The sequence below is a fragment of the Colias croceus genome, chromosome 29 (assembly GCF_905220415.1).
Source record: "Colias croceus chromosome 29, ilColCroc2.1".
In the NCBI taxonomy this organism is placed as follows: domain Eukaryota; kingdom Metazoa; phylum Arthropoda; class Insecta; order Lepidoptera; family Pieridae; genus Colias; species Colias croceus.
This window is the reverse complement of record NC_059565.1, coordinates 1,289,553-1,316,824: the sequence shown is the minus strand read 5'-3', so window position 1 is coordinate 1,316,824 and position 27,272 is coordinate 1,289,553. Positions and strand designations below refer to the sequence as shown.

The 27,272-nt window shown below is 32.6% G+C and overlaps 2 protein-coding genes across 2 annotated transcripts; one reads left to right on the top strand and one right to left on the bottom strand.

The window, feature by feature from the left end:
- Positions 1-1,504: 1,504 nt before the first annotated feature.
- On the bottom strand, positions 1,505-16,410 carry LOC123704332 (oocyte zinc finger protein XlCOF7.1-like). The gene is made up of 3 exons (XM_045652670.1): positions 16,115-16,410; positions 9,478-10,342; positions 1,505-2,841 (listed from the first exon to the last, which is right to left on the bottom strand). Exons 1-3 carry the CDS (start codon positions 16,181-16,183, stop codon positions 1,634-1,636), a joined length of 2,142 nt encoding a protein of 713 aa, XP_045508626.1. The 5' UTR covers positions 16,184-16,410; the 3' UTR covers positions 1,505-1,633.
- A 2,179-nt stretch (positions 16,411-18,589) lies between these two features.
- Positions 18,590-24,389, top strand: LOC123704355 (protein dj-1beta-like). Its single transcript, XM_045652710.1, has 6 exons — positions 18,590-18,772; positions 19,168-19,273; positions 19,960-20,079; positions 21,456-21,570; positions 22,014-22,156; positions 24,222-24,389. The coding sequence occupies exons 1-6, from the start codon at positions 18,666-18,668 to the stop codon at positions 24,324-24,326; spliced, it is 696 nt and encodes a 231-aa protein (XP_045508666.1). The 5' UTR covers positions 18,590-18,665; the 3' UTR covers positions 24,327-24,389.
- Positions 24,390-27,272: the final 2,883 nt, after the last annotated feature.

The following is a 27,272-nucleotide window of genomic DNA, read 5'->3' as shown; positions in this document are numbered from 1 at the left end:
TTAAATATTGTTTAACAATATCAAAAATAGTCGAATTCTGTATCAAAAAAGGTTTGTAAAACTCAAACATATTATAATCAAATACTACCTTCATCATTATAAGGTGCTAGATCTGTGATTATAAGTCAGTAACTTATGACAAATGTGTCAAAAATAATTATACATATATTATTAAAATCTCAATCACACAGATTATACATCGAACTAGAAGTCAATTTAAATCAAATTTAAGAGCAAAAAACAATTACGTCATCAGATTGTTATATTTTGGCACCAAATGTACAAATTTTATTCTTGCATCTCAATCCTAAAACAGTAATAAAAATTTAAATTCCAAGGGCGCGTTCCCACTTTGTCGTGACGACAGATAATCGCGTAGTTTTGTATCGTGGCTCATTTAAATGGAATATAGAAACGACACGATTTACTGTCGTCTACAACATTTTTTACAAAACAGATTGTCATGACAGTGGGAACAATAGTCGTGAAACAGTAAAATATCATTACGACTAAATCGTGACGACAACTCTATCGTAGCCACGATAAAAATATCGTCTCGTCGTTATCACGTGTTGTGCCGAATGATTTTTTTTTAAATACTTTTTTAAGAAATTCCTGTATACTGTTACTTTTTATTACTATTTACGGTTTTCATACCATTTATTATGTTACGATTTTATTGTGTTAAGCAAAGTTTTTGCTACATCTAGTTCAATATATAGTCTGTTTCCATTACATTTAATATTATGCAAACTAAAATTGTTCCCACACATACATACATGATCACTTTAAGTTATCACTTTAAAATCAGCTTATGTAAAATTAAATGTTCAAATTTCATGTCAAAAAGTAAAAAATTTTCTTTGGGCTTTTGATCAACTAAACGCAAATTTCAACTTTATTGCGTTAGTATAGAGTTCAAATTCAATCATAATATCATTATACTATAATATGTCTAGTAATTTTTAATATGCTTATGTCTGTGCCTTTCATCAAAATCGGTCCAGTAGTTTATGCGTGAAAACCATACATACATAATTACAAACCTTTCCTCTTTATAATATTAGTATAGATAAATAGTGTTTAAAATCCGTTTTAAATTTCTAGTTGAACCTTATTTTATTACCTATGACCTGATGTAGACAAACATCAAGTCGTAGATATCACTACATAGTATAAAACAAAGTCGCTTTCTCTGTCCCTTTGTATGCTTGAATCTTTAAATCTAAGCAGCGGATTTTGAATTTTGATGTGGTTTTTTTAATAGATAGTGATTCAAGAGGAAGGTTTTAGTATATAATTTATTAGGTTTTAGACAAAGCGGGCGAAGCCGCGGGCGGTATGCTAGTATATAATAATAAAAGGTACTTGAGAACTTCATAAAATCTTCAGTTAAACTTATCTCTTAAAATGATCATTCGTGCAAAAAAAGACAATATTGAAAAACAAAGATAATATTATTAAAGATAAATTAGATCAGTAATATCATAACTGTGTAACCAATTGACATTGGAATTCCATTTTCTATCTATGGACAACACAGATAACACACAATATCTCTCTAAAAATATCCGTCTAGACGATCAAAAGCCCAAAAAAAAGAAAAAAAAAGCAAGCATATTTACAGATAAAGCTAGGCTTGTACCGCCACTTCGTTCTTATCCACACAAACAGCTTGAGAGTCCTTTTTAACACTCAAATTCTGTATCGTATCACATATTTCTTCGCTGCCTTCGGTCACTTCACTAAAATCACTTTTATTAACATCTGTATGTTTGAACTGTACGTGTTTCTCTAAACTCGACTTTTGCACACACTTATACGGACAATAGGGACACGTGACTGACTTCTGCCGAGGCCTGTACGGTTTGTTCTGACTTTTATTATCGATTTTCTCTCCGTCCTTTTCGTTGAGATGCCTCTGCTTGTGTTTTGTTAAGTTCGTCTTCTGCACACACCGGTAACTGCACATATCACAACTGAACGGCTTTTGATCTGTATGCAGGTACATATGTTTCACTAGATTAGGTTTTTGCACTGTCCTATAGTCGCAGAACGGGCACGCAAACGGTTTGTAACCTGTGTGCGTTCGCTCGTGAACAACTAGGTTGTTCTTTTGAGCACAACGATATTCACAGAATTGACAACGAAACGGTTTCTGTTTCATATGCACTAGGATATGTTTCGCGACGTTATTCTTTTGACCCGACTTATAATCGCAAAACGTACACGCGTACGGCTTTTCACCCGAGTGCGTGCGTTCATGTATTTTCAATATGGCCGGCGATTGGCACCTATACGCGCACTGTGAACAACTAAACTTGCCCAGTTTCTCCAAATCACTAACACTTATACCGTTTTCACATGACTTCGTGTGCTGTTTGAGCACGCGCTTCGAAGGAAATATCTCTTTACATTTGAAACAACTGTATTCCCCTTTTATATTCAACGCGGGATCTTCGCTAATTTTATTATTCACACTAGAATCGTTCTCGCTTTTCTCATAGAACTGGTAATTGAATATCTTGTTTTGATCGTTCGGTTTAAAATTCTCCTTTGGCTCTTCGTGTTTTGACATTTCAACTTTCCCGCCTTCTTGTATTTTTTTTAATTCCTCCGCGTATGGGCTAGAGTTCTCGTATTGTCTATTCACGACTAAGTTCTGCGGATTCTCTCTGACCACGTCGCTGGCTGCGTAATTTTGTATATAATTCGGTTGTCTATGGTACAACTCTAAAGAGTTCAAGGCTTGTATTGGTATGTGGTTATTGTATACTGAGTATAAATGCTCTGGATGGATATTTGTTGCGCTTTGAGACGGCTCCCCTTGAGGTAGTTCACCTGAAATTGCAGAAAAACACAATTATAATAACAAACAGGACAGCAGTAAGTGCCCTTACGCACTAGCGGTTAACCGCGGGGGCGGCTAACCGCGCGGTTAGCCGCTTTCCCATTTTAATATGCAACCGCTTATGATTTTGTGGCGGTTTAGTGCGTACAATCCTAAGCGGTTGCATATTAAAATGGGAAAGCGGCTAACCGCGCGGTTAGCCGCCCCCGCGGTTAACCGCTAGTGCGTAAGGGCACTAAAATGTTACAATTTTATTGTAATATTTTTTAATTTTGTAGCTTTAAAATTATAGTAACTTTCTTACGATTAAAACTAGATGGCGTTGTGTTACAGAAGATTTTAAAAGCCCTATTTTTCTCCTTAAATTTCTATAGTCCTTTTCAGCTATGATGATTCCTGTGACACTTCATCGTGTTCCGAATTACGTATTTTATGTTTAAACGGAAAAATAATTTTAGTGCATAATATTTTTATTTTATGGCGGCATTATTACCAAAAATATAAAAATGAAACATCTTAAGCTTATAAATCAAAAACAGTATTGTTTAGTTTAATATAATGAAAAATAAAATAAAATAACACAAAAATATAATACCTACGCAATTCGTGTACATGAAATGGATCGTTGAAAAATCATAGAGTTGGAAATCATATAATCGGCGCCCATCTTGTGATCGTTTGTCAATCGAGTCAATCGTCTGTACGAGTGCGTCAGCCTTATATATACAAATTGCATTTCTATATTGATACTTTACGTGGTATTCTGTTAATGTTACTAATTGTTATTGTTGACTTTTTGTTGCTGTTTTTTGCTAAGTTTCCTTAGTTAATTGATGGCGAAATGCCGAAATAACTAATTTTGGTACATTATTCAAATCGATTTCATTTCCATATAAAATATTATCGATTATCAGAAACAATTGATATGATTTCAGTACAGACATCTCTACACGTGTCAAAAATCGATGTGTCACAGAAATCATCATATGTGGAAAGGACTATAGAAGGATATTGAAAGCACGTGAATTTTATAGACATTATAAATTATTATAAATATGTACAAAATATAGCATGTCAATCTACGTAGACATTTAAATATTGTAAATAAGGTTATAAATTACGTCATAAATAGTCATCTCCGAAAACATGATTGTACCTAGTCTAAATCCTAAAAATTTTTTTCATGTATTCTTTAGCAGTAACATTTTTAATATAAATTACTTGTGACTTGTCAACGGTTATTCAAACTCAAACATTTATTTATTCAATTAAACTTCACATTTGAACATTTGAATCGTCATTACATATTAGATACTGCTTTCCGAATCGGTGGTAAATGTAAATGTTAACATTTACCACCGAATAAATACACCGAATAAATATACCGGAATCGGTGGTAAATGTAAATGTTAACATTTACCACCGATTCGGAAAGCAGTATCTATGGAGAAGAACCGGCAAGAAACTCCATAGTTGCTCTTATATATTTAAAATTAACGTATTATTTTCCTTGTTAATTAACTATCGAGTTGTTAAACGTTTTTCTATCAAATCCTATCAAGTATTAATTTGATGCCATGACGTAACTTTAATAGGTCGTAAATTTTCATAGACATAAATTATTCTAAAAATACAGATATAATGTCAAATTAGAAAGGTCACCAGTATACAGGTTTAGAAGATCACAAGTTAATTATGAAAATTACATTTGGAATAACATCTTTGGCGCCAATTGTTGGGTTCTTTAAAAATATAATTTCTTTGTGATCAAAATACGGCTCATTTAAATCCTTCTGATTACTATAATATTGTAAATGCGAAAGCTTGTGAGGATGGATGTATGTGTATGTATGTTTATTACTCTTTCACGCAAATACTACTGAACCGATTACAATGACATTAAACACACATATAGAGGGTAACTTGGATTAACACATAAGATAGGTTTTTTCCCGGAAATCCCACGGGAACGGGAACTATGCGGGTTTTTCTTTGAAAACGCGGGCGAAGCCGCGGCCGGAAAACTAGTTAGGTAGGTACGTCTATTTTGAAACAGCATTGGACAGAGTACATCGAGGATATCAAATGCTGATTAAATAGATGTTTAACTTTATCTAGATGTTTCATATCTAATGTATAAAAATAACTTTACTTTTTCCAAATATTTTTTATCAAAACCTGAAGGGCCCTCAAGCTATGAATATTTCATATATTTTATTTACTTATCTATACATATAATAAATCTGTAGAAGGGTCAATTCTGTACATTGAAAATAATGAAAAAATAAATAGAAGGGGGTGTTACTGGATCGATACCAAACTCAAATATGTATGTGATTAAATAAATTTTTGTCTGTCTGCCTGTCTGTCTGTCTTTCTGTCTGTCTGTCTGTCTGTATGTGAAGGCATCACGTAAAAACTAACGGTTCGATTTCGATGAAACTTGGTATAATTATACCTTATTATCCTGGGCATAAAATAGGATACTTTATATCCCGGAAAAATACGTAGAAAAAAAATCTTAATTTTTCCGCGCGGACGGAGTCGCGGGCGGAAGCTAGTTATTAGTAAAATGCAATGAATATCTAAAATTGTCGCAAATATATCAAATCGAAGAAAATATACAAATACAAAAAAAATACAAAAATCTTTATTGTTACTTAAACATTTTGTAGATAATACAATGCACTAATCTCCACTCTAGGATTCCCTGTGTTGTGGAGATTAATATACATCAATATTGTTGTAAAAACAGATAAGAAACTTGAAATAGACAAGAATATACATACATACAGGATGTACTATAAAATCATAATATACATATAGGTAGATACGTACCTATATTTAAAAAAAATAGTCTCGTCGCATTTAAAAATCAAAATAACAGCAAATTTATTCGCACAAACATTATACCGAACGTTTCTTCGAGAGATAAAAAAAAAACAATTATAAAAATTATTTCCGCTAAAATAAGGAGACTAAAGATGATTTTATGAATTATAAGAAACAACTTTATTAGGTTAATTTTAAAATAATTAGGCTATAATTATAATGCAATATGGTCGCCCTATAACTCCCCACTAATCGAATTAAAAAATAAATGTAAACATAAATCGATTGCTCCGTTGCGTAGTGAAAGCCGAACAAACAAACAAACACAATTATTTATTTTTTACATAAAGTAGATATTATTATGATTTAAATAAAGTACTACTAACTGGCCATAGCTATAATACACACTGTTCGTCTTAAATCAGTCACTTCTATAATATTAACTACTCTTTGACAATATTTTCCAACTTTAAACACATTTTTTTGTTGTTATTAAATAAAAATACGTTACTTCCAATGATATTTTATGTATAGATACGTTATATACTCACAATATATCCAAAAAAAATGCTTCATATGCAGTGTCAGGCACACACAAATACAAGTTTCATTTTACTTAATTTGTTACATTGACAGACTGTATAAGAGAGATGGCTCTAATAAAATGATATAAACAAAAAAGACAAAGATAGTTTGTCACTTCCGCGCAGGTGTAAGCATAAGTCATAAGAATTCACCAATTAAATATAAATAAACAAATAGTTGCCATGGCAATTGGCATAGACTAACGACACAGAAGGTTCAATGTTATAGATGTTACGTTTCCTGCACACGTAAACAAATGTGACAATTTCATTTACTATTTAATTATTATTATGAAGTTGTATTAAAATGAAAAAAACTTTTTTGGAGATATAACTGTATTAAGCATTTATTACTAGCTGTGGTGTTCGTTTTCGGTCATCATCATTTCACCCGATAAACACCCACTGCTGAGCATAGTCCTCCTTATAGAACTCCATACGGACCGATCTTACGCTATTCGTTTCAAGGCAGTTCCCGGAACCCGTACAAGGTCATCACTCCAACTTGTAGGATATAGGTAATAATAATGGTGCCTAGATGAAAAAAAGTATGAAATAAAAGAAAGGATGAAGTATAAGCCTTTTTTATCTAAAACACAAATAAAATTTATGTTCAATAGCTATTTACAGAAAAGCAAATAGCATTTTTCGTCAGTAGCGATAATCTTTTCTTTAATGTATACGTATATTCAACATCATTTTTGCAAACAAACATTTTTGCCATCACGATTTCATTGTATATAATAAATAGATATATTTGTTAATTACATGCACTGTGTGGATTTAAATATAAAAATAATCAAGTATTTACCCAAATCGAAATTAATAAAATAACCGTTCTATTTTCAATAATCGTATCTACATGATAATCTTTGAACACAGTGTGCGCTAGCTTTGTCACACTAGTGATTGAAGCAATGTTTTATCCCTTTCATTATTTCAATATAAGTGTCAGGCAAGTGTCATTCATTAATAATTGCAAATTGTTATTTTTGCTCTAAAATTATAATATTTTAATACATTTACCTGTGATATGATATTCCTCTATCTTTCTTTATTTTACTATCGTAATTTGTGCACTTTCTGAACACACAAAAAGGCATTATTGATAATTTTAACGTTTATATCAGCATGTGCGTTCGCTGTCACAAGTCACAATCTGACTGATTCCACTGGTCCCAATTAGGACCAATTCACGGTTTACGTTTTGGTGCGTTGGTAACGTATCTACCTCTTGTTTCTATATATAATATCATTGGTTACTTCTTACAAAACCGCCCAACGTGTTTTGTCGTGACTGTCAAAGACTAAAAGAATTGGCATATTTTGGCGCATGCGTTTTAGCTCTTTTCAATCGATTTTTTGTTTGAACAAAGTTTTAGGCGGTAAATTAAATACTTTTTTTTCGTAATATATTTAGCATAGAGTTTTTCTTATTATTGCGTTGTTCCATGAATTATATCACAATACTAGCGGTCCGCCCCGGTTTCGCCCGTGGTACATATTTACGTTTTCTCTACATAAGAACCATCCTCGTACTTCATAGAATATAATAAAAAAAGAATTACCGAAATCGGTTCAGCCGTTCTCAAGTTATGCGCTTACCAACACATTTTTTGAAATGAAACTCCTTTAGGCGCGTTGGGAGTAAAATATCAATGTCGCGTCATGGCAATACCGTCACGTCATGGAGTAAGGTGACGACTTTAGTATATATTTAAATCTTGCCAAAAAAGTTTCACACGTGTGCTCTGCGCACAAGCTATTATTGTTTATTAACTTTAAGCTGCACCCTATGATTTGAGTCTATGTCACAGGTCACTCCACTCCAGGGTGGAATTTTTGTATATACCACTTGAAGAAAAACTACTCTTATTCCCGTTAAACAACTTTCATAGATTTTCTTACATTTCACAAGTTCTTTGATGTGTGATATTATATTTTCACACACGGCACGATCTGATCCCATACTAAGCTTTCGCTTGTGTTATGGAAACCAGATGGCTGATAAACATACATATATAATTTAAATAAACACTTATATATAGATAACTAGTGGTCCGCCCCGGCTTCGCCTGTGGTACATATTTCGCAATAAAAGGTAGCCTATGTCCTTTCTCGGGTATCAAAATTTCTCCATACCAAATTTCATGCAATTTGGTTCAGTAGTTTAGGCGTGATTGAGTAACAGACAGACAGACAGAGTTACTTTCGCATTTATAATATTAGTATGGATTAACACCCAGATACAGAGCAAAGTTTTAAAGAAAAAATATAGTTTTTACATAAAAATCACCAAAAAGAAAATGGAAAAAAAGCACCTGTATATAATATCTTTAAATGTCAAATCAATCCAATCAAGATATTAATATAATAAACGATTAATTTACATAACATAGAAAACATCTAAAGACCACAATGCATATTAATGCATCCTTGTGACTGACCGTTTGGCTTGGTTGGTTGCCTTCCAAGCCAGAGGTCGTGGGTTCGATTCCCACCCGGGGCAAAATTTTTTGTGATGAACATAGATGTTTGCTCTGTGTCTGGGTGTTAATTATCTATATAAGTATTTATTTAAAAAATTATATATGCACATTTATCAGCCATTCTGGTTTCCATAACACAAGCGAAAGCTTAGTATGGGATCAGATCGTGCCGTGTGTGAAAAATGTCCTGATATAATTATTTATTATTTATTTATTATTGTTCATATCTTCAAAATATTTAATAAAATTAGATATTCACACATACATGTTAAAACCCATATATTACATGCATAAACAGGAATACACTAAAATAACACACTATATTATTATTCAAAAGCACTTTTGAGTCCAAAAATAGTATGTCTATCTAAATAATTTACAGTCAATTATATTGTAATTGATAAGTGTACAAATTATGAATTAAAACCGTTTATCTAAAATAGGAATCGACTCTAAAGAAAGAAATCAAGAAAAGAGTTGGTTTTGCATATAAGCATAGATGCCTAAGCATTTATTTAAAGGGATTAGTACAATAGCATAAATATATTCGTGAGTGGAGATCCTTCAGATGTTCAATTAATTTTGTTTTAAAATTGATAAAAAATATGCGAAAAATCGACTTGAAAAATAACTATAAAAAAATAAACACCCTGTGCCATAGTGTATATAAAGGGTCATTTACGATTAAAAATTATACAAAAAAAATGTAAATTAAACTCACCATTTATTGTATTTGCATTGACTCCTTGATTCATATTATCATAAAAAACGTATGCATCATCATCTTGTTCAGGTTTTATGTAAAATGGCATCGGAAACATGCTATCAGCTTGTTCTGTCATTCTTTGCTCTACCAGCGTCGAATTCACCAATCGTTGGTCCAACCTTTGGTCCAGCCGTTGGTCGAGCCGTTGGTCCGACCGTTGGCCCAAGCTTTGTTCAAATCGTTGGGCCAATATCTGATCGATCTTCTGATTGACCGAATAGTCTAACCTATCTAACGCGTGCTGGTCCACCCTGGCCAAATTCTGTTCCAACCTTTGTGACAAATGCTGCTTCAGAACATGACTCTCGACATACTGCGTCGGACTCCTCCGTAACTCTTCTTGATTAATTAAAACTTCGCTATCTAATTGTCTATTTAAATTCAAGTCTATATCGTTCAATCCGTGTGCATCGTTCCTTAAATTATGGCTTAAATCAGCTGTTAAATTTCTATTAATTTCATCATGGACATGTTGTAAATGTATATTCTGGACTTCTAAATCATTTAACGGACGTCCGAGATCGATATTCTTATTCAAGTTTTGATTCATTAGTTCTTCGTGTCTCAACTGTTCGTTGATAAGATCCAATTCGTTAAGATTCTTGGGTAAATGTGCTGGTATCTCGTTGAAATTCAACGAACGGGTAAGGTGGTTTGTTTTGAGCATTAATGTTGACATTTGTCGAGGTGATATTGGTAGTTGGAAGTTATGAACGATTGAGCCAGAGTTTAGGGAAGATTGCATTGCCAATTGTAATTGTTCCATCGTTATTGCATTGTGGTGATATTCCGATGTGTCGATTTGGTGCGATTTTTGTAACTGTAATAGAAATGTACAAATTAATAAAAGATATGGAACTGCAAGGCACTAAAATCAAATGTAGATGTATTAAATTTATGTAAAGGATAATTCTAAGAGCTAGCGCGCAAGAGCAATTTTTGTTTCCGCAACTATTTTGTATCTCCCATCAACCCTACAGGAAGTTGCGTCGCTACGTGCGCGCACTTTCTTACTAGCCCATAGAGTTGATGGGAGAGACAAAATGGTTGCGGAGACAAAAGTTGCTCTTGCGCAATAGCTCTAACTATCCAATTATATGAAAATTGTATGTTATGATATTTTATTGGCTTTTTTATATGACCTGCTACAAATTAATTATAACAATTATCATAAAATAATATTTCTCGTTTTACCGTAACAGGTTTTAGAAAGAATTACGACTAGGACTATCCAAAAAGTAAATAGAACAGAAAAATTTATTTCTACAACTGAAAACATAATAAACAATGGTGTAATTTAAACTACATTGTTGTAAAGAAGGTGAATGCATTTTATTTGATTATTGGCTTTAATTCCGTACAAGGCGTGAATAGGTTGATAACTCGACTTGTATGAATTTTTTTTTATTTGAAAATTGGCATCTGGATCACTTGCTTTATATGGTGAATAAATGACTAAGTCGACAGGTCCGCTTTTAACGCACACACACAACTTGTGAATTTTTGAACAACTCTCTACTAATGAGTAATAATATGACATCTGAAGATATCAAAAATTTATTTGATGAATAATTGAATAACTGAATATGTAAAGTTAAGCCTGCCATTTATTTAATGAAACTAACTAAATAACTCGAGATATTTAATTAATCACGCTACCCATATTTGCGTGTTCAGTAGTACAAATCGAGTTGTCAACTTATTACCGCATCAATAGAGCGTTATATTATCTGACAAGTAAACCTATCTATAAAGCGCGTCACACACGGTGAAGATTTATGTTAAGATTCTCTAAAATAAAACGTTATAGTATCTTAAGGTATCCGGTATCAGCGTTCTGACCATCATTTTTCTTTTTGTCATTGCGTACTGAGACCCCTGTAGAACCGCCATCCTGTTACAAATGACCCGAAATTTTTTGGGTGAAAATGTAACCAATGAACACAATCAATATTAGATTAAGGGCCGATTTTTCAATGCCCAGATAAACAGTCTAATAACTACCCCTCGAATAGATTTATTCAATTGCTTATCTAACTCATAACGGCTCGCCTATTTTTCAATCGTGATTTATTTGATGAATAACTATCTGACAAAATATTTCCATATTGGCAGCTCTGCTCTTGGAGTGGCGAAACAAACATATTAAATTAGTCAGGTTAGAGCGGGATAGAGTCAACTTGCAATATGTCAACAACCGTCATTATGACTCACGTCAGGAGTGCATTTTATGTTTATCTTGTGTTCTATGATTGTTGATTATTGTTTTGATTCGAGTAAAGAGTTTTGATTAAATTTGTGTTAAAATTTATATATTTTACGATGGAAACGACATAAAGGCAGCGTCCGGCAAATTTTCAATGGCATGATCATCAGTAGGTACCACAGACATGTGGTAGGTACTATCAAAAACATCAATTTCAATATGATTTTAATTGATAATTATTTTATAGAAAGAGGCTTTATTGTAAAAATTCTACGCTCTATGTTATTACATACGAAAATATCCCAAATTTGACGCGTCAGTTGTCAACTCAAACGTTTAATCGTCGAATAGCACGCTATCTGGCCGTTGGAGCGGCAAATAGATTTATTCATCAAATAACGTAGTTATTCAATAGATAAGTCCTATTCGTCTATTGAAAAATTGAATATTTTGTTAACTGAAGAATAAAGTCTATCTAGCTCTTTATCTGGGCATTGAAAAATCGGCCCTAATTGTAATGGTGTATAAAAAGTATTATGTCCTATGGAATTCTACTATGGGGCAGGGCAGCAGATATAGAAACTATATTTATCTTATAGAAAAGAGCCATTCGCTCTATATATAATTTACGTGCTAGGGACTCACTAAGAGATCTCTTTAAGAATACTGGTATCCTTACTGTACCATCACAGTATAAGTATATTTGAGTCGATACATATCAAACTCCGGTAAGTCCATTCTAACAGAAATGTGGGAATCGAGGTATTTTTAATAACTTAAAAAAACAATATGTTTGGAGCTTTATAATTTATGACGGATATAATATAATACATTAGAATTATTTTTACGAAGAAAAAGAAATGTATTACTTGATGATTATGCCACAAAATTAGATTTAAATCTGGACATACAGGCGTTTGATAAATACCAGCAAAACTTACCGGGTTTTGAAAAACATCGTCTTGGACTTACAGGAATTTGAAAAATCTCTAATGGACTTACAGGGATTTGATAGAACTCAGTTTTGGGACGTACTGAGGTGGTGGAAATGGGTAGATAGTTTGTCGCGTTGTAAGTATAGGACATTAAAATAAAATATTATGTAAATTAAAAGATACAAATTATTATTATTATTAACCTTTATCATCCCACTGCTGGGCAAAGAGAGGGGTCAATAAATCAAAACGGTTGAAAAAATCTCAGTACGGCCCTGGGCTTCTTGGCTGGAAATAACTACTGTGCGTGTGCTGTGCGTCAGTTTCATTTATCTTTTAGCTGTTTTCTGAGCCTTGTCTGTTTTAGCTTTTGGTATTGTTTTTTTCCTTGCTTTGTCTAGAACCACCACCTCTATAGTAAAACTGTTTTCTTCCATCATTTATCAATTAAAACGATTTCTAAGCATTGGTCACTCATGTTAGCTTCAACAAAATTGAGAGAAATGGCAGCCATTTTAGTGCCATACTACGCTGTGATTGGTCGAAATGGACTTACCTGAGTTTGATAAACCACTGTCGATGGACATACCGGAGTTTGAAAAAAAATATCAACTTTAAACCTTATTTTAATAAAGATACGATTGACTTACCTAACTTTGAAAAGTACAGACTGGTTTAGTTTTACAATTCAAAATTGGCGCCATTGTTATCTCAATTTTGGCGGGGAGTGGACTTACCGGAGTTTGATATGTATCGACTCATTTAATAATATTTTGTATGTACACAAAAACGCCGACTTACACACAAGAGTAGGAGATAGACACTGTTATGGCACAAGGAACAGAAATAAAATTGAAATGCCATTTTACCGGTTAGCCAAAGTTAAAAATTCATTTATGGGTCTATTTTAGGTATACGCTTTTACAACAGAATTCCACATTGTATTAAAGAGTTTGGTAGTGCTAAATTTAAAACTCATGTAAAAAATATATTAGTTCAGAGAGCCTATTATAGCATTAAGGAATATATGGAAGATGAAAATCCATGGAGGGTTGTCGCGTAAGAACCACAGGACAGTTCTTTGGCTTTTTAATGAAGCTTGAGGATTTTCTAAATTTTTCGGAATTAAGTTCGAAAAAAGGACCATTCACAATAAAAAAAAGGATACCTCTGGTGATAAATTCTTATGGCAACCTGTAAAATAAAGATCCCAAAGGAGAAATTCGTTTCAAGACAGATTTGGACAATGAAAGCTCTTTTATAGTAATAAATTACAGAAAAGGGGCATACAAAATTTTGACAACATAGGTACAGCTAGAAGTTGTATCCAAAGACACTTTACCGATAAGTTAAGAAAAAAAAGAAGGATTTGATGAATCTATTACCATTAGTAGATCCCGCATTTCATGAATTTTATAAAGATATAAAGACCGATTATTATCGGTCTTCATATTTTTCTTATCTGGATCTGGATCTCGATCCAGATTTAGATACGGAAGATCTGGATCTAGATCCAGATTTAGATACGGAAGACCCCGATGTACAAGAAAATGGAGAAGACTGTGAATAATTACTATTTCCGCCTTGATTTTATTAATTGGGTAAGTAATTTAAAAATTTATAATTTGATTTGTTTTTTTTTTAATAAATAAATATTATTTCCTTCAGGTATATTTTTTATACTTACCTTACCTACATACCTATTTAGTTACCTTATATACCTTACCTATATACTTACCAACATACTACAAAAATATTTTTTTTAATTACCTAGGTACCTACTATTTCTAATATTCATTTTTAATTACATATTGTGATAACATACATACTTATTAATGTTAATATATTCATTTTTATGCTTATTTTTACGATCGATTTGTACGTAGAAAATTAAATTTTGAATTCATGTCTAAATTCATTAGGTGGATTAGGTGAATACATTGACAAGTCGTCGGTGAACGACTTGATATGTCTGTTTTTGTTATGATAAAAATCAAAATAAGTAAATTCCATGTAATAATCTGAAACGTCGATTCTTATAAAATATAATGCAATTAAAAAAAAACAAAAATACAAAAAAATGGATTTACCAATAAAAAAGTAAACTTCAAAAGGATGCCCTGAAAAGTATGCATTTTCGACTTGTCAACCTATTCACGCCATGTACGGAATTAATTATATATACTAATACCATTCTCAAGAATCACTCTATCTATTAAAAATAACCACATCAAAATCTGTATCATAGTTTAAAGATTTAAGCATACATAGTGACGGACAGACAACAATAGTGGCTTTAATTTAATATTACGCAGTGATTTATATAACTAGCTGTTGGCCGCAGCTTCGCCTGCATAGAAAATATAAATTTACATGGTACAAACTTTCATCCCCTATTTTATCTCCTTGGAGGTAGAATTGATTAAAATCTTAGCAGATACCTACGTCCTAACATCCACTTAGGAGTCAAATTTCAGCCATTCCGTGATCCGTCCACTGTTTTAGGCTGTGCGTAAATAGATACTATGTCAGTCAGTCACCTTTGAGTTATATACATATATTTAGAAGATATGATATTATAATCTTAGAATTACATACTAATCCTGATTGTTATAATTTGCTACAATCTTTTATAATCACAAACAAACAGCCACACATAAGACTACAAAAGTTATTTTTGATAAGATTTTTACTACCAAATATGATGTAGGAAGATGTAGGTAACTAAAATAGGTAAAGAGAAAAATAGTTGATATTATGAATGCAGATACTTTATTGTTTTTGGAAATAATCCAATCCCCAAATAAGCTAATAATTTTTACACTATCATTAAAAATTTGACCTCTTGTAAGAATAAAACAAGTACAGATACAAGTTGAGTCTTTTCATAAAATACCTAGGTACATACTTAAATTGATATTTAAAATCTCAAGGCGCATAAATTATTTGTAGTAACATCAATTTTAGATGGAACTAATATTTTGTAACTGTCATATTAAATTGCGCATTTATTTTTAACACTAAAAACAAATAATCTTTTAAACTAACATCTTTTTATAACTTGGTCCGCAATATTATGGTAAATATAAATTGATTGCTACAATAACTTGCTAAAAATCATATATTGTCATGTTAAAATTAGATAAAACATTAAAATTAGAGCATTCAAACCTAACAAATTATTATTTTAAAAAAATTGAACGAAAAAATTACAATACAATATTTTTAATAAAAAATAAATTGTAAGTTCAAATGTACTTTAAAAGGAAATTTGTAACTAAATTAAGATAATTTTTTTCGCATGGTTACAGTAGTTGCTGAACAAATCAGACAAATTTCTTATCAAAAGCGATAACGGATGTCGGCTAATTCTGTTACCATGGAAACTTTGCAATTTTTAAAACTATACAAAAAAAACAACTTAACACAAAATATATATAAAAACACTTACGTTCTCCATATAAATCTTATAGTTTTCATCTTCTAATAAATTATTGTCTTCTCTTTTAACAAAATCCATTTCAACAATTTTAAAAAGTTGCCGAAAATGTAAGTTTCTTCATAACGTACGAATTCTAACCTCTAGTTATTTACACTTTTTTAACATAAACCTTGCATACAAGACTAAAGGAAAAAACCAGGGAATTGTAAAAAATATATAATTACATGATTCATGTGTAAAGGTCAAGTTTAGTAAAACGAATAAAACAAAAAGATTTTTGTTCTTTGACGTTAAATGAGTGAAAGAAAGGAAGCTGGTCAAAGACAAAACAGAATAACGTCAACGATCGTCGAACACAATGAATAAGGAATCACATTAGTCATTGGTCGAACATCTGTTGGTGAACAAGGACAAAAGACGGACAAAAGTCAAGTAGCCTACTCACGATTCAATTTCAGTAACAATCTGCTGACACAATCTGCAGTGAGCTGACAGATTGTGTCGTGAATAGTATAGTTGAGGGCACGTTGGGGGCGTAACCCAACATGTTGTGTATTGGATCGGCGCGGAAGCAACCCGACAAATTGTCTCAGCAGATTGTGTGCGTGTTGGAACGTGAGTATTGTGATTGCTCCAATCTCGCAGTGTTACCAACTCTCAAAAATATTTATCCCTAAAGTTTGTGTCAAAAACTCCTAAAAACGCCTAAATTATTCAGTTGTCCCCCTAAAAAAACATACAAATATAAATTCATGATGATTTAGAAATAATATGCTGTAATATGTTTCAAAAGTCTTTTTATTACAAGTTATTTAATACATAAAATATTTCGTCTTCATCTGAAGATTCAGCGTTTTTGAAATCATACATGTTGAATAAATTTAACATTTTATTGGATGGATTAAAATATGTTGTACAAGATCCACCATTTCGATTTAATGTAAATCGGACCATCATGATGCTTTGCAAAATTTTATTTAATTACGTACTGGATGTCGCTATGAGTCGCTAGGTCAAGAAATAAATATTAAAACTAGTTATGTAATTATCAATTTAAAAATATTAAACAGTCAAAAAAAAATCCCTAAAAATACCCCTAAAAATTTCAGACCCCTAAAAAATTCCTATCTCACTTATTTACCCCCTAAATCTGGGGGGAAAACCCCTAAGTTGGGAACCGTGCAATCTCGGCTCAATCGCGCAGCCGCGTTGCGGCTGGGAGTCACTTATGAAAAAGTGTAACGCTCGGTAACGTTACGATGAGTCACCGAAAGAGGCACGCGGGCATGGTTAGCCCGCCTAAGAGCGAGAGAGACAGACATAAAAAGTCGTTGTCACGTAAAACTTTCGCCCGTATACCGACTTTACAGGCAACCAATTATTTTTATTTTTGTTACATTTAAAGATCATCTAGAAAAATCTGCTTCTTCTAGAGTTTCAGTACCTATGTGAAGAATAAATTTCTGTGATAGAAATTTTGGTGTGTATTGTGGTTTGGGCATATTTAATGTAAAACCATATTACTTCACAAAATTAATTAAAATACGTCAAGCTAGAAGCTACCCGCCGCGGCCGCAGCGTAAAGCGTTGCCAATACGTAGGTACTGACAATTATTGTTTTTGTACACAAATACAGAATAAACATAATATAACCTTTTGAATCATCAAATCATACTTTATATCAATAGTAATAAAGTTTATAATCAAAAATATTCAAGAAATAGACAAACAACGGAGAATTCCCGAATGTTCGTTGAAACAACATGACACAAAATAAATCTTCCTAGTGGTTGAATGTCGTACCTTACCACTAATTGAACTCATCTAAACCACTAGGAAAATCCACCAGCCACTAAAACCAATATTTGTCCGCTAAATGGGGGAGCTAAACCACCCAGATCTAGTGGAAATTCCACTGAGTTGGCAACACTGGTCATCAGATTGAGGGTTGGATGAATCGTGAGTAGAGAACGCTCAATCGCGACTGCAACAAATTGTTTCAGCAGATTGTTGGTTGTGTTGAACCGTGAGTAGGGCCTTCAACGAAAAATGTAAAGACTATAGAGTATAGACCAAGGCATAGACGCCAAAATGCCCTTAAAAGTTAAAATGCCACAAGTGGTCAATAATATAAAAAACTAAAAAAGATTCAGTGAGAAATAAATTTTGATTAATTTATCGCTGTGATTGTATAAGATTACCGAAGACGTATAATTTAGGATGAAAATATAAGCCATATGGATTACTCAAGATCTTCATTCTTCCTACGATCATCCCTCTGGCCCTCTCTGAGTGATCATTGTTCTGTGATTCAGGGTTGCTATAACGAAATTCATAAAAACACGTAATAATGACAATATTTAATTCAAAATTACAAAACTTTTATGAACAATTAATAGGTCATACATTATTCATAGTTCATATTATGTAATTAAATAATTTCATTTTGAATACATATTTATAGTCGACCTACAATCGACATTGCCCAAAGAAAATTCTAGACATTCCACAATTTTTTGATTTGTCAATATAAGTGTCAAAAATTCAAAAATCAAAATTAATGTTTATTTTTGCAGTGCGGCGAATTAGTTATTTGAGTTCGAAATATTTATCAGACATACCAGCAGTTACAAATTCATATCCATTGAATAAGCCTTTGCAAATCAGGTAAATAGTTTTGTCTTCTCATTAATCGCAACTGTTTTGTTTCCTTTAGATTTTTTTTATTCTTCTCTGTATACAACTCAGACCAATAATCATGTAAATGTGTTCTTGGGAATGAAAATTAAGTTATTATGAAAGAGCAGTATCTTTTTATTTAGTAATACTTACAAATGAAGATAAAGATGAAGATTTGTAGGTCACTTCCCGGCCGGTAGAATCTTGCTTTCGACTGCAACAAATTTTTAAGTTTTACGAGTTCAAATACGTGAAGTAAATACATTGACATTATAATAAGCACATCTTGATCCATAGTATCCAAAAATTTACTATTTATTTATCTTATCCAGTAATTATAATAAATACAATATTATACTTGACGTAAATTGTAAAATGTCTAGGAACCTAACTTCATCAAAGATGTCGAAAACTGCTTTGGTCATTCTGGCTCAGGGTGCTGAAGAAATGGAGACAGTTATCACAGTTGATATGCTCAGACGAGGGGGTGTAAGTAAATTATTTTTGGCTTTTTATCTCTCTTACTCATTTAAACAGGAATAGTTTCTTTAAAAATAATAATTATGGTAATAATTAGGTTTTGAACAGACGCTTATAAAATATTGGGAAAGCTAAAAACTATAATTATCATCTTGCAGACGTTTCTTCACCATTCAATTAATTTATTATTATTTTATAGGATTTTAATGTACAACTTACAGGTGTAATTGCAAGAGAGTAATGTTTATGTATTTAAATGTATCCCTTGCATTCATAAAACACCATTAGAAGATGAAGAAAGTATTTAATCTGTACTTATAATTTAGAGCTATATGTTATAGTCAAATTTCCTCATTCCATCATAAATCCCGAAACACAATCTCTTCACGGAAGGACTGGTTTATCTTAGGTTTGGCAAGTCATCAGGCAATCCTCGAAATACATTGAATTTCACCCTTTCACTGACTGACTGACTGTCAGCAGACGTCTTGGGCATCGCACGCACATAAGATGCCTCAGCTAGACAACAACTGACGAAAATTGTTTGGTAAAAGGCCGAAATATTACAATTATTTGGGCTTTGACAAAGTCATTCTGCCAGACCTGAGGTTTGACCAGTCCAAGCTAAGAGTGCCCGAGCTTCAGGGTTTGACTATAATATAAACATATATTAAGTTATAATATACATTTTACAGGTAACAGTAACGCTAGCTGGTTTAGACGGCGCGTCCCCAGTGTTGTGCTCTCGGCAAGTCACATTGGTACCAGATAAATCCCTTGCCGATGCGTTGGCTGAATCACCACAGTTTGATGCCGTAAGTCCTTATGTACTTCTATTTTGCCATAGGTGAGGTAAACTCAAACTCAAACATTTATTATCAGACTTCTTCTAGAAGCACTTTTGAAACGTCATTACATATTTTTAACATTTACCACCGATTCGGAAAGCAGTATCTATGGAGGAGAACCGGCAAGAAACTCCATAGTTGCTTTTTAAATCATGTCAGTAATAAAAGTAAATTTACTAAAAGTCCCTAAATAGATTGTAAGACTAAATAAAAAATAATTATTGATTTGTGTACTAATAAGACGTAGCATATGTGCTAATCCACACTATAAATTATCACATACATTTTTCATGAAAATCGGCTGTTTTTATATGAAAAAGCAACACACATCCATTATTCCATGCACTCTTACAAACTTTCGCATTTATAATATACTAGCGGTCCGCCCCGGCTCCGCCCGTGGTACATATCTTGCAATAAAAAGTAGCCTATGTTCTTTCTCAGGGTCTAAAGATTGTCTGTGCCAAATTTCATCAAAATCGGTCCAGTAGTTTATGAGCCTATTCATTACAATCAAACAAAAAAACAAAGTTTTCCTCTTTATTTATTTATTTATTTATTTATTTATTTATTCGAAAACTACACAGCTTACAGTTTGACTTAATCTACTTACATCTATGATACAATACGCCAATTACGAGTTTTACAATTATTATCAATTATATGTATATTTAAAACAGTAACTTATTAAAGAGTGGTGAGTTGTGTGTGTGGGTGAGTGCGTTTGGGTGTGTTTGTGTGTATGTATGTGTGTGCGTGTGAATGATTAAAATGTGTTAGGTACGTTTGATAATATTTTAATTACATTGAATTTAAAACGATTGCGAGGACTGTTAAATATGTCAAGAGTAGAAAATTTTTCATTGTATATCGAAGGTGGGCGATTAAAGAGTGAGTTCTTCATATATTGATTTTTTGTACGTGGTATAAATAATAAAGGAGTATTACGTGTTCGAGTTAGAGGGGTGTTAAAATATATATTTTCTGTTATTTGGGGGCAGTCTAGTTTGTTGTTCAGGAGATCATAAAGAAACATAATATCTGAAAGAGTACGTTTATAATATTAGTGTAGACTAGCTTACCGCCCGCGGCTTCGACCGCTTTGTCAAAAACCGCATAAATTATATTATACTAAAACATTCCTCTTGAATCACTTTATCAATTAAAAAAAAACCACATCAAAATCCGATTTAAGCATACATAGAGATGGAGAAAGCGACTTTGTTTTATAGTAGTGAAGTAGGATCCATAATATTGATAGAAGTTTATTAAAATGTTTTTTTTTAATTCTAGTAGTATTAATAACAGCTTTTTATAATTACCATATTTATATTGATTTTCAGGTAATTCTGCCCGGCGGTCTGGAAGGGTCTGATCGACTCTCGAAGTCTGACGTTGTCGGCAGTCTGTTGAAGGAACACGAAAAGTCTGGCAAAATTGTAGCTGCTATTTGCGCTGGTTAGTTAATCTTTATGTTTATAACCTATCATCAATCATATTTATAAAAGTATATGATAATAATAACTAAAAGAAAATTTAAAATTTACAATGGAAAGTCTACCTTTTTCATTTATTTCCAGAAACAGTAGAAGAAATCTTATCTTATTACAAATATTTTTTTTTATTGTACCTCAAAATATTTTACTACAATTATTTTATACTAGCTGTGCTCCGCTCCTGTTAGTCTTAGCGAGATGATATATAGCTCCTCGATAAATGGGCTATCTAACACGAAAATAATTTTTCAAATCGGACCAGTAGTTCCCGAGATAAGCGCGTTCAAACAAACAAACTCTTCAGCTTTATAATATTATCTTTAATATAAATAATTATATTAATTTGGCGGGATTCGAACCGCCTGAATCATCTTTATTTTTTTTTTAAATAAACTTTTTTTTCAGCACCTACCGCATTCGTAGCTCACGGTGTAGCCAAAGGCAAGAATATAACTTCATACCCAACGACAAAGGATAAAATTACAAGTGATTATACGTATGTGGAGGGAGATAGGGTGGTTGTGGATGGCAACATTGTGACTAGTAGGGTGAGTGTTGCCAGTTTAATGGGATTTTGCCTATTTTATTGGAGTTTTTTGATGGTAAATTTTTTTTTTGTAGCAAAGACGTAATTGTTATTTTTGTAAATAATAATTTATTGATCTTTTGAAGCAACCAGTTCTCTTATTACTCGTTAGTATGTCTTAAAATTAATAATATAGTGAAGATGGAATGAATAATAGTGAATATTTTTTTGTTTTAAGCTACTGTAATATATTATGTATTCTTTATTTCTTACATTATATATATATATATATATATATATATATATATATATATATGTTTCTTGTGTGTTATCTTTTATGTGATAACACATGTGTTTTGTAAGAAATAATGAAAAATATAAAATATGTTAAGAAAGGGAGATTGAATACATAAATAATTAATATTTCTGGACAATTTTCGCACACGGCACGATCTGATCCCATACCACAGAATACATAATAGTAGCTAAACGCTACAGAACGGACACTCTCCGCCTCCCGCCAAAATTAAACACTTACCTCACCCCGCACGATCAGACATGTTATGGTACCCATTTCCCCGCAAGGACGATACCAACGACGTCTTAGACGAAACGCAACGAAGATTGACAACATTAATCAAATTGACATAAAGTAATTTTATTATTTTGGATTTGTGATTATCGTTTTTCGTAGAAAATGGTTAAGAGGGCTTATTCAATTTAACGCAAGTCAAAATCTCCGCGATCTATTACGATAGATCGCGGCTTGCGCTATCCTTTTACTATGAACAGCATAGGTCCACAGGAGAGCGCCGAGCAACATGTCCTCTCTCTGGAAAGGCTCGCTGCCGACTGATTTTAATCGGGTCGCGCGCAGTGTTTTATAGTACTTTAAAAAAAATTGTAGAAAAATAATAGAGGTACCTTAGTTGATTTTTTAAATTTTATCTTATAAGTAAGACGTTCTTTTATTGCAATATGTAAAAATTATATTAAACTAAGTCAAATATCTTGGTGAAAATAATCATTTTGTCGACTATAATTTCTAAAAAAATTCACATTGTTCGGATTTTAATTTCGTAAGTTAGGAGTCCAAAATAAAAAAATCTTTTAACTAACTATTTTAATAAGGATTTTTGCAGTTAGTTAAAAAAAATTGTGTGTTAGATCTGTCAGCGATTTCAGATATTTTTAGCTTCGAAGTTGACACTAAAAGCGAAATCAAGTAATCATCGGCTCAGTTATCTTGATGGTATTCACAAATACTGTATTAATTGAAAAAAACTCTTAACTAACTATATAGACAATAAAATTTCCTAAAATTATTAGTAATTCATATGTTTGTAAGATAAGTGGTTGATGGACAATCTGGTTTGAAAAATCACATATTTGAGCCAAACAGCGCACGGACCGCGTACACGGCCTTAAATATTGTGCTGTTTACGGATGTATTTCATCAGAAAAACGCGAATTTTTTCTTACGCTAGTCACAAATGTGCCAACCATAAAGCGTTAACACACACATTTGCAGTCTCTACAGTGTGACTGTCAAAACAATCATTTTGTATGGAGTGTCCGGGGTGTGCCCATACTAAGCTTTTGCTTGTGTTATGGAAACCAGATGAGTGATAAACATACATATAATTTTAAAATAAATACTTATATAGAAAAAAGTTTATGTACTTATGTACACGCGTTAGAAGTTATACTTCTTTGGCGTATGGAAAAAAAATACTACAATGTACAACTTGAACATAGTTATCAATTTTCATACCACCTAGAACTAACTTCATGCTGTTAAATTTATGTGTCGGTGTGCGCGCGCATTGTAAAAATTCACTCATCATTTTTCTCCCTCGCGCCAAAAGAAGTATAACTTCAATAATTAACACCCAGATCAAACAAATATATCACACAAATATTAGCCCCCGAGTGGGAATCGAACCCACAACCTCTGGCTAGGAAGGCAGGGTCACTACCAACCAAGCCAACCGGTCAGTTGAGTCAGATACATAAATATATTTCAAATTCAAACTTCGAAAGCAAATTATCTGACAAAGTTTTAAAATCTATTTTTCTATTTCTAGGGTCCAGGTACTGCCTACTGGTTTGGTCTAACACTAATCGAACTTCTGACTGGAAAAGAAAAAGCGGCACAAGTTGAAAAAGGCATGATTATCTCTGGATATTAATCGCATCAAATACGCTCTAGTAATTTTTGCTGTAAGCAAAAGTGGAAATATTTCTTAACTGTTTTATGTTGTTTCATTTTGTATTGACTTCGCCCGCGTAGTCATAGAAAAACCCGCGTAGTTCCCGTTCCCATGGGATTTCCGTGATAAAACCTATCCTATGTTCTTCCTCAGGTCTCAAATCGCAAATTTGAGGAAAATCCATCTAGTACTTTTTGAGTTTAGCCCGGACATACATACAGGCAAATAGACAAAAATTCTAAAAACTATACATTTGGCTTCGGTATCTGTTGTAGATTACGCCCCAAATATTGTTTTAAAAAAATATTCAATGTACAGTTTTGACTTTTTTTACGATTTGATTAGTTATAATGATGTAGATTTTAACCGATTAAATAAATAGCTTACCGCCCGCTTTCTCTAAAACGATTTGAGATTTAAACTATCCTATCTCTCAAGTTGGATCGAACTGCACATGGTGTGCGAATTTTATTATAATCGGTTAAGTGGTTTAGGAGTTCATTGAGGACAAACATTGTGACACGAGATTTATATATACATATTAAGATTAAGATTTTATTGCGCATTATTACAAACATTCATTTTGCGCATTATGAAGTTATACAGGTTTTTTTTTAACAAGAAATCGAAACTAGCAAAATATTCTTGAATTAACAATTTTTACTATTATACCTATCAAAGATTTCCCATCTGACTTCCTATATTATGGGAGGTAAATAAAAACAAACAGAATAATGTATTAAATATCTTTATTAGGAAATAATAAATAAGCGTACAAGATAAATGCATACATGAGAGCAGATTACAGTAAAATATTCATTCACATAAAATTAACACTAAAATACAATAATATTATAAGCAAAAAGATTCCGACTAATTGAAAAACCTACTCCTTTTCAAAAACCTACTTCTTAGAGCTAGCGCGCAAGAGCAACTTTTGTCTCCTTCACTATTAAGTCACTCGCATCAACTCTATGGGCTAGTAAGAAAGTGCGCGCACGTAGCGACGCAACTCCCCATAGAGTTGATGGGAGAGACTAAATAGTGAAGGAGACAAAAGTTGCTCTTGCGCGCTAGCTAGCGTCGGTCAAAAAGCTGTAGATAGGTCACCAACACAACATTCGAGCTTCAAACACGGCACACTAACGCACACACGAGACGTCAGAGTGAGATGGCATGATTTAACTATCGTGAGCGAAAGAGAAACGACTTTAATGTGGATAATTAGCCACATTTAAACGTGCCACTCCCGGAGCGGTAATAACCAAAATCTCTTTGCTTATATTATATCCTTGTTAAAATCCATAAGAATTTAATACTATAATAAATCATACTTTTCTTATAATTATAGAATCTATAGTTATTAGCTATACAGGGTTACTTGTAAAACACCAGCAACCTCGCAGGACATGATAGTAACATCATAAGTAACAAAATTTGTTCTACGGCTATTGGAATAACGCGAAAATTATTTTTAAATGATTTTTTAAGCTTTTATTGTACTCTCCTAACATTTGGTCTGTGCGCTGACTGTCGCAGATAGGTCAAGTTCAAAGGCGCTCCGCCCCTACCTTCCCCCTCTCGTTCGCTTCTTGTTTACGTAATTTTTGTGATGCCCGTAGAGTTTATAATATTAAAATGGAAAATTAAATGAATATTTATTTTGTATGAAAATAAAATCTAACAAATTATCAAAAGTCGTAGAACAAAACATGTTGTTACTATCTTGTCCTGCGAGGTTGCTGGTGTTTTACAAGTAACCCTGTATATTCAGGTGTTCTTTGGGTCTTAGATGCTTCTCTAAAATGTCTATTCTTTGACAATATTTCTATCTAGTAATATCTTTACTAATAATATAAAGAACAAGAGATTCCTAATTCTGAATGTTTGTAAAAACCCAATAAAAAACATAATATTACTTACATAAAACATATGAATACTGAATAGCCTCCAGAGATAATACGAAATTTTATCCAGAGACTTATAAACTAACTATGTGTGAGAAATATAGTTATCTCTTTCACACACACGCATAATACACTTGCTATCTCAATTATTTTATTATCATAAATAATGAAGACTGAGATTCAAAAGTACGGTTGTCTCTTTCACACTCGTGCATCGAACATCTTCTGTCTCAATTATTACAAATTAAGACTATCATTCAAAAGTATGCTTGTCTCTTTTACACTCATACGAAATACTAATAACAAAAACCTGTGTCGTCTCCCTCTGTCGGTCAGATAATTCCAAATGTGAAATCTACGTGTTAAATATATTTATATTGCACTAAGCTAATATAAACATATTTCAAAATGTTTATCAAAATGAAATAAACATATCCAAAAGTGCTCATTTGGCGATTGTGCTATTATTTATACTATAATATCATCTTAGAGCTTAGAGCGCGCAAGAGCAACTTTGTCTCCGCAACTATTTAGTCTCTCCCATAAACTGTATGGGGAGTTGCGTCGCCACGTGCGCGCACTTTCTTACTAGCCCATAGAGTTGATGGGAGAGACTCAATAGTGAACGAGACAAAAGTTGCTCTTGTGCGCTAGCTCTTAATCATCTCTATATACAGAAAATGACTACTACTTAAATTCTATTCAAGAATAACGTCATATTAGGCATAAATATAATTAAAGTTATTGTAATACCACAGTATAAAGAGAACAAGTAGGTTATTTTCGAACAAAGGTACATCGCGCCGTTTGGCTCGTTTGTATGTACGCGGATACTATCAGATATTTTTGCTGTATATAGGCAGAAAGATATTATTGAACTCGTTCCTGTGACAGATATTTTTGCTAATCTGCAATATTTATGCTCGTGACACACAACACCGTTCGGTTACTTCTCATGGACATGCACTTTTCAAATCGGACCAGTATTTCCCGAGATTAGCGCATTCAAACAAACATA